The following is an 8884-nucleotide window of genomic DNA, read 5'->3' on the forward strand; positions in this document are numbered from 1 at the left end:
ATCAATGGAGAGGATTGAGGAAAAGAAAGATCCAAATTACTGTATGTGCAGAGAGCAATTTGAACACAACTAAATAACTTTGGTTGTTTCTTAGACAAGATGTTGAAATGAAGAGCGAGAGAGTAAGTGCGGTCTTAAACGCCTAGACCTCAACAGTGTACATCATTCTGACATGAAACAAACAGGAAGAGTTTGTGTAGGTTGGTGACAGACACAATGCTCAACACCAAAACAGATTTTGCAATGCAGAGGAGGCTCCACTATGTAGACAACTATATGCTAAGAAAACATAATTTAGCAATGTAAATTACATTGCTGTTTCCTAAGAAAAGATAGTGATATTTCTGGTAAATACTGTTGCTTAAAGAGAAAAAGAAGTTTTTTGTGTCTGAGACTGCACTTGGCTTAAGTAGTTAAGAGCAACCCTGGCAGGACTAAGTGGTTATTTGAGAGGTGTCAAAGCTTAAGGTCAACTCTGCAAGTGTGCTGCCTTTAAAGCACGGATGGCAAAAAGTCAAGTCAGAGTCCATTTAGAACTCAATATTTGTCAAAACCTACACATTTTTATTTCTGTAAATTAGTTCCCATACGTTAAAAAGTCTGTATTAGCATCTATAATTCATACTATTTTTATTTAAGTCCACTAGCTTGCACCAAAACCCTGCAACTGCACTGTTTGGTCGAGATTGTGTTTGTCAGCGCCTCAGACATGGAAAAAACATCGCACAAATGAAATGTTTCCACCACTTTTTATGCACTATTGTATAAACATTTTCTTTCATTCATTGAGAAGTTGCGACAATAAAATCCAGCCCAGTGAACATGTGGTATTATGGGACTTGGAAAGTCTCTGTTGTAAAGCATCTAGCCATGTCACACCATCTAATTTTTTTTAACAATGAATGTGGTGAGTGAAAAATGTTATCCAACAGGAAGAATGGAAAAAACTGGTTTTAAGAGATGGAAGGATGATTATTTGGAAAGTCTGTGTAAAGTGCGTGAAAGCTTGTGGAACCAGCTACAATACCAGTAGTTGAAAGTTTCATTTCAAAAGCAGTTGTGGAATGTAACTAAGTACATTTACTCAAGTATTGTACTTAAAGCTTTAGTGCGTAACTTTTTAAAAGTAATGAACGTCATTCAAGCCATTGCCAAATGAGTTGCTACAAAGCTAATTAAGACTATCAGCTCCACACAACTCTCTCTGTATCTCTCAGTATGGCTATGTTCAGAAGATTGTGTCGTCCGGCGGCTTCCGCGAGCAGAAAATAATAAGCATAATTTTAGACTCTCCAACTCTCTGTTCTGTTTTTATATGAAAGGGCAAGGTTAGCTAACGATATAAGTGAAAATGAAAAATATCTTCATGCTTTTACAGGAAAGTTTCAAAGAAGATTTTTGGCGAGATGAGTTCATAATTAACACAGGGACACAGGGCAAGAACTTGGAACATTTATTTTTCATTTCATGGTGAATTTATGCGTGGGATTTCTTTTAAAGAATTCTGACAATCATCAATTTAGACAATCCTGGCGCAAATTAGTGCAGTCTATGTGCTGCCTTCTCAGTATCCTGGGGTTAGATACATTTATATTACCAATGGGTGGTACCAAAGTCTAGCCTAAGTCTTTATGTATGTCTGTTTTGATGCTGTTTGATTTACTGAAGTGTGAGGTTTTACAAAAATGTGTCAATTCACAGACCTCAGTTGCTCTCCGGCTCGGCTGTAGAACAATTACAGCAGCAAGAAAAACTGGAGCCCGACAAACACCTGACACTCCTCCTGATGCACACAGGTGTAGCGTTCTCATACCAGGTCATGTAGCTCACTCACGTGCCAGAACATCCCCCATAATTAATAATTTACTGGAACCTCAGTCATTTACTGGCTTCCTACACACTCAAAAATGGAGGTATGAGACAAGAACATGTACTTACAGGTACACTTTTTAAATATGTTCCCTTAAGAGTACAGTAGTGTTTTTTTAAGAGGTCAGAACTGTACCTTTTCACTAATTTGAGGCTACAAAATGAAAGACAAGGGTACACAATTGTCTTTTCAAAAGGGAAACCTCTCCTGCGACAAGCAATGGTACTTCTATTTTTGAGTGTGATAAGCGGAGCAGTACTGCAGTGAGTGAGGAGGAAAGAGTTAATGAGATAATGTGATACGAAGGTGTTAACAAACCCCTGTGTGTGTGTGTGTGTGTGTGTGTGTGTGTGTGTGTGTGTGTGTGTGTGTGTGTGTGTGTGTGTGTGTGTGTGTGTGTGTGTGTGTGTAAGATACTAGTCATGGATTGGACAGCTTCTCTCCTAATTTATGTATCAGGGGCAGTGGTAGAAGAACTATTCAGATCCTTCAGTAAAAGTACTAATACCACAGTGCAGAAATACTCTGTTACAAGTAAAAGTCCTGAATTGAAAATGTTATTTAAGTAAAAGTATGTATGTATCATCAGGAAAATGTACTTAAAGCAATAAAAGTAAAAGTACACAATGCAGAAAAATCCTCACATTTTAGAAACTGGAAACGTTTAAAACAGTTCTGTCAATTGACTTAGTGTTTAATGGTTTGCATCATTGTCTGCCTGTTTATTGTTGGGTAGTTTAATTTATAATAAATCCTAGTATTTTATAAACTACATGTGTTTTGTGTGCAAAAATCTTAATTTGTAAGGTAACTAGTAACTAAAGCTGTCAGATGAATGTAGTGGAGTAAAAAGTATAATATTTCTCTCTGAAATGTAGTGGCGTAGAAGTAGGAAGTGGCATGAAAATAAAAGACTCAAGTAAAGTACAAGTACCTCAAGTACAGTACTGGAGTAAATGTTACATTCCACCACTGACTGGATAAACTGACACATCTACATTCCTGGGGAGAACATACTGCATGTATACATCACAGCTGATGTCTGTATCTTTACTTCAGTCAGCACTTTGAGTGTGTCATGTGTTCATCTCTTGTAGCGCCTTTTCAATGTCTAAAAATATTTTTGTGTCCCACTTACTTTTCCTCTAAACCAGTGATGACTACCACTAAGTGCTAAAACATGTTCACGTCGTGCAGTGATTGTTGTTCAGCACTAACTATGAGCCATTTTCCTTTTAAAGTGTGACCTTACTTTTGGTGATAAAGACGTCTTATCTTTCATGGCATTTCCTTTGACCAGCACAGTCTACTATTTCATTCTTGATAAAAACAGCTTCACAATACAGAGAGGGAAGTTGAACTGTGAATTTACTATGACAAGAAATTTGACACTACTCCCCCCTCACCATTGTTACATATGTTCAGAGTACTTCCTCTTATCCTGCTAACCTATAATGCCAGGCAGCCAGCGTCAGCGTACATGTCAATCACTTGTTTAAAGCTGTTTCCCATGAACTGTTGCGTGCAATTTAATATATAAGCCTACTGCCGTTCAAAAGCTTGATAGGGTCCAGTCAGATGTCTGAGAGGACTACTCTTCTCTTAATGTCTGAATCTTCTTTGATGCTTTCAGGTTGTAGAAAGTCCTCTTTGCAAATATATAGATGTCGTTTTGTTTTGTTCATAAAGAGCAAAACGCTGTACAATGGTTCACCCAGACTGACAATTGAAAGGGCAGAACGAGACAAAGATCCCTCTGAGCAACAGCTGAATGAGAAGAGAAGAACTCAGCAGTCATTGGTTAAAGAAACTGGAAGCTTAGCATCCAAATGTGTGCAGATTTAAATAGTAACAGATTCCTGTTTCAGTGTCAAGTGCACAATAATGCAGCCTAGAACAAGCTGGAATTAACAAGCAATGTGTTGCTTAGCAAAGCTCCTCTTCAAATGTCACAATAGGAACAGAAGGTTAGTCAGGGGTTAGCACTGTTGGAATATCAGCTGAACATACTATGGACCGACACATTCCAATTTAAACCTGTAATAACCACTGACTACAGAGGGCCTTTACTCAATATTTAGAGCCCCATTGCACCGTTGTGCTTCAATAATAATCGAGGGTCACTTACGCGTTTCTGGACTGGAAAGAAAATTACAAATACCGTGTATCATGTGTTCACTGTCTGCGTTTATCACCTGTGCAGGAGGAGTAGATGTCGTTTTAAGAAATGGGCACACGTTTTTATTCAAAACAGAGTATTTGTGAATATCTTAAAATGGGCCTGGATGTGATCGTTAAGCTCCATAATGCAGCTAATTTAGAACCACAAGTTGACACAATAACAGGAAACCATCAGTTCAATAATGATCGAAGGTCACCTCCACTATTTTGTACTGGAAAACCCAAGTTCCAACTGAATTCTCCCCCGTCTTACAACACATGTGCGGGACATGAATTAATTCTTCTTCTTTTGGGGCCAAAACTTAAATAATACTTTTGGTATCTGAATAATTCTTTTTTTAATCTCCGTTAAATAAGTTATTATTAAAGGAAAGGGACACTTTTGAACAGCAGTGTACTTTAATTCTCCATTGTTGACCGAGTACAAACATAGGGCTGAAAACACTACGATCAAAAAGGTAAGAAAGTTGCTTAAACATAGTGAAACTACAGATAAATTAGTCGTGTTGTGTTTGAGTTATTTCATTTCCCTTTAATGTGCATGTTACAAATGCAATCGCTCATGTAGTAATTATATTCTTAATAGTGCACGTCTAGACATCAAACTAACTTATCAATGCAAATGATCCAGATTATCTGTACAGCACAAACTGTTTTGTTCCTCTTTCCTGCCACTGATAAAACTTTACCCAGAAACAGATAGAAATACTCCCCAATCGTTAAAGGTTTGAGGAGAGGTTGTTTTCTATTGTATATTCTGTGTTCACTGTCTGCATTTATCAACTGTGCAGGAGTAGATGTCATTTTAAGAACTAGTCACAAGTTATTATTCAAAAACAGAGTATTTGTCTTAAAACGTGCCTCGAGGGGATCGAAGGTGTGCTTTTAGTCAGTCAGCAATTCTCTGTACCAGCTTCTAAAGAAGCTGCTAATGCAGATAAAAGAAGTAAATAATTATCGCTCTTTTACTGGTCAGCTGAAGAAATGGCTTATTGGTAATCAGATATGTGCACATTAGACTGACTTTTGCTGCCTGCAGTTTGTCTGTTAGTTTTGTACTAGTCTTGCATTGCCACATACTTCCTCCACAGCGTTGCGGAGGAGGGTCTGGCGAGTCCACACAGCATTCCGGGATGGAATCCCCTAAGCGCCGGACGGAGCCACAGTGCCGCTGCAAAATAGCCTCGGGAAGGATCTTGTTTTGGTGGAACGTGTGTACGTTCAAAAGTAGTTTTAGTCGTGCAACAGAAAACGCAGATTGGACAGATAGTCTAGCTAGCTGTCTGTGTGCCAATAACAGGAAACAATCAGTTCAAGGTGCAGAATTGAAACTCTTTCCAATCCTTGTCCCTGAGATTTTTAAAAAAAGAATGCTGCCAACTTAATGTAAACAAATAAATACCACTGTATATCTATAGACAACATTGTGTGTTGAGACAGCTAGCAGAAAGAATGCAGTTTGACCACAATGGCCTCACTGATGTCTTATCATGCCTGCACCCTTCTCCCAAACATGTTCATTCAACAAAGCCCTTTTCTTTCTCTGTCCTCACCGCAATACCAAAGCAAGCGATAAACTCTTGTGTACAATACATACAGTCCATGACTCTGTTCTTCTCATGACTCACTGTTCAAACTGAGCTGTCTGGATTATCCTGAGTAACAGAATTCAAGGGTAATTTATTGTCATTCTACAAAACGGGGTTGCACAATGAAATGCGAGTTGTAGTTCCTTTATGCTACAGTAAAGAATAAGACATTTGTAGTTGCTGTGATCACCACATATTAAATTGAATTTTAGTGAGGAGACAGACATCTACTGATCAAATATCTCAACATTTTATTAAATAAAACAAAACTCTGCATGGGGGTTACACCACTAGAGAAAAGTGAGAATGTGTTTTGTAGAAATTGGATAGATAGGTATGATAGAAAACGCTGGCACTATGACATGTTGGCACAGTTTTGGTACCTAGGGTTGAAACGAATGATTATTTTCATTATTAATTAATCATTTAGTTTTTAAAAACATGCTCTTCATAATTCCTTAAAACCAAAGATCAAATATATAGTTTGGTCCACAATCCAAAGGAAATCAATATCCTACAATTTAAAATAAATAGGAGCAAATTATTACTTTTTAGGAACTATAGAATAGATAGATAGATAGATAGATAGATAGATAGATAGATAGACAGATAGATACTTTATTCACCCCGAGGGAAATTTTAGGCATCCAGTAGCTTAGACAACCATAACACAACAAACACACATACACACATATATCTTACATACATAAAAATCACTCACAGAAATTTAAAGAGTTAACAATTTGTGAAGTGATTACAAAGGTCTGGTGTGGACTGACCATGTGATGCAATGACCATGATAGGGTGCTATGGTAGAGTGTGTGCAGTGGTGGTAGTGCAATAGTGAACAGTGCAGGGATTGAACAGTGGAATAGCTTATTATTAAATATTAACTATGACTATGAAAAGACAAGAATGCGTGTAGTCGATCGTCAGAATTGTTGCAGATTAGTATTCTGTTTTCATAGTCTAATCATTACACTGTACTATAGCTTTTGGTTAACCCTTATGACAGTTATGGGATGCCGCTGTTTGGAATAACTTTTGTTTTTCCTCCAGCTTCTCCTCAAGGCACTGAATGAGAATGGGGTCCACTTTGGGGTCGAACTTATTGGCGAACCAGTGGCCGTAGTTGAGCAACCAACGCATTTCCGCAGCACCAAAAATACAAACGCTGCGGACGTGTACCCCTGAGCAGGGTGGGTAAAGGTTCTCCTCCAAGTACTCCCACTTCACCAGCCGGGTCTGACTCATCAGGTCGGTGACATCGGGATGCGATCTGGGCACCTCTCCAGGTACACCTGGCAGTCGCACAAGTGTTGCCCAGAAGTGTTCGTCTGGAGAGTAGGTGTCCTCTGACCAGGCCAAAAAATCTTTCACCACAACTGAGGAGTCCATGTGCACAACAAAGTCCCGGGACAAGATAAAGTAGGCATTCCCAGAGAACACCTCGATACTGTGTGGCGGTGGGAGCTTTATCTGCTCTGTTTTCACCGGCAGTTTCTTATATTCAAAGCTGACATCCCTCAGCTCGTGGTGAAAGGTGAACCTCTTCTTTTTGTACTCACTGGGTCGGCTTGTCTCCAGCATGTTGGCTCCTTTTAACTTCTTAAATTCCGACACCAGCTCGATGTTGGACCTGAGGGGGAAATCTTGGCCACAGAGGTTGATGACATACTTCCACTTGACTTCTGACCCCAAAAGGTCGGACAGACAGTTGAGATCAGCTTTTAATCGACTGAAGCTCGCATAAAAGACAGACTCTCGCTTGGAGGCGATGAAGACATTGGGCAAACAGCGGGCCAAACCCTCCATGGCTGAGATGAACTGAGCCGAGGACTTCTGATCATAGTGGATACAGTAGATGTTACTGGGCGAGTACAGCGTTCGGATGAGTCTCTCTATCATCCATGCAGATTTGTGCACAACCAGTGAGTAAGCGAGAGGAAAGTCTTTCTCCTCCTCTGAGACACACACATCATCATAACCTCTGGACTTGATGAACAATGGGCAGTTTGAGGTGAGGTTAAGCAGACTTTCATCCTTGTCTTCCACAACTTGTTTCTGTCTGATGATTAGGGACTTCCCCACCTCCACTGGGTCCATGTCGTATATAGCCTTACAGTTAATATTGTACTTGTGGAATGTCTGGATGTCATCTAAAGCAGCCGTGGGAGGTAAGGACTGAGGGATGTAGCTGTACCTCACACAGACCAGTAGCAGGACACACAGAGTCAGCAGTGATAGGAGGGAAGAGATTAATTTCTTTCTTCTTAGTGTATTCATCCTGTGGTGAGAGGAAAAAAGATGAGAGGGAACATTAACCAAAACTAACTGTGGGATTGTGGTTAAAGTGAGAAAACAGACACGATCTCTGAAAGCCAGATGTGTGGATTTGACTAGGACATGTTGATTGATTAAATAACTCACCTTGCTCCATACGCAGGTATCGGTCCGCCGAACGCCTGGCGAACCTTTACATCAAGTCACACCCTAAAAGTTGTAAAAACGAGGATAAATTCAGATTTTAGTTTCGGTGCAAAAAAAAAATGAATAGCCTACTGACTCGTTACCTAGAGCAAAAAAATAAAAAATTGAGAAGAAACTTACCGATGTCAGGAGAGTGGACATTTATCGTGCCATTTCCACTTTTTACGCACAAGTGGTGCGACATCTGTTAGGAATATCAACTTGAACCAACTCTCCATTAATCGCAGTCGGAGATTCGATTTGCCACATGGTTATCCGAAGCATAAAGTGGGTCAACACGCTCTGGATGTCAGCCTGCGATAAGTGTCTGTGTGTCGGTGAGAAGAGAAGAGGAGAGGACAGCGCTGCGCTCTTAAAAATAACCCGGAAAGAGGGAGGGGCTCACCAAGTTGCAAAACTGCACTAATGACAAATGAGCGCCATAACAATGTTCTTTGGCGTTTCATATGTCACCACCAGTGTTAGTCAAAGTCAGAACACTATTTGGCTACATGTATTATATTTGAAAAAGGAATTAAAGAGCGCGAATGGAACGGTGCGTATATTTGCCCCTAAACAGACATCCATGCAGCCGATTTAAGGGGATGAATGAAAACCCCGTGGATGGAGTCATCTGAACTCACTAAAAGAAGAGAGAGAGAGAGAGCTGCAAAAGTGCCACTCAAACTCAAATAATATTTTTTCCTGTAACATTCAGTCAGTCAGTCAGTCAGTCAGTCAGTCAAGTGAGACAATTACCTGTCTGTGCTTAAAA

The 8884-nt window shown here is 39.7% G+C and overlaps 1 protein-coding gene across 2 annotated transcripts; it reads right to left on the reverse strand.

The window, feature by feature from the left end:
- Positions 1-6493: 6493 nt before the first annotated feature.
- LOC116063010 (beta-1,3-galactosyl-O-glycosyl-glycoprotein beta-1,6-N-acetylglucosaminyltransferase 4-like) lies at positions 6494-8580 on the reverse strand. 2 transcript variants are annotated; one of them, XM_031317843.2, is made up of 3 exons: positions 8251-8580; positions 8071-8114; positions 6494-7927 (listed from the first exon to the last, which is right to left on the reverse strand). In XM_031317843.2, exons 1-3 carry the CDS (start codon positions 8269-8271, stop codon positions 6640-6642), a joined length of 1353 nt encoding a protein of 450 aa, XP_031173703.1. In that variant the 5' UTR covers positions 8272-8580; the 3' UTR covers positions 6494-6639. The 2 variants fall into 2 exon arrangements, with proteins under 2 accessions (XP_031173703.1, XP_031173704.1); XM_031317844.2 differs by having other exon boundaries at positions 8071-8133; positions 8251-8575.
- Between the last annotated feature and the right edge of the window lie 304 nt (positions 8581-8884).

The sequence above is a fragment of the Sander lucioperca genome, chromosome 14 (assembly GCF_008315115.2).
Source record: "Sander lucioperca isolate FBNREF2018 chromosome 14, SLUC_FBN_1.2, whole genome shotgun sequence".
NCBI classification, from domain to species: domain Eukaryota; kingdom Metazoa; phylum Chordata; class Actinopteri; order Perciformes; family Percidae; genus Sander; species Sander lucioperca.

Coding starts and splice junctions, on each gene's coding strand:
- LOC116063010 (XM_031317843.2), bottom strand. CDS start 8,271: ATGTCCACTCTCCTGACATCG. Junction 8,115..8,250: donor TGTCCACTCTCCTGACATCG/GTAAGTTTCTTC, acceptor CTTGATGTAAAG/GTTCGCCAGGCGTTCGGCGG. Junction 7,928..8,070: donor ATACCTGCGTATGGAGCAAG/GTGAGTTATTTA, acceptor CTCTCACCACAG/GATGAATACACTAAGAAGAA.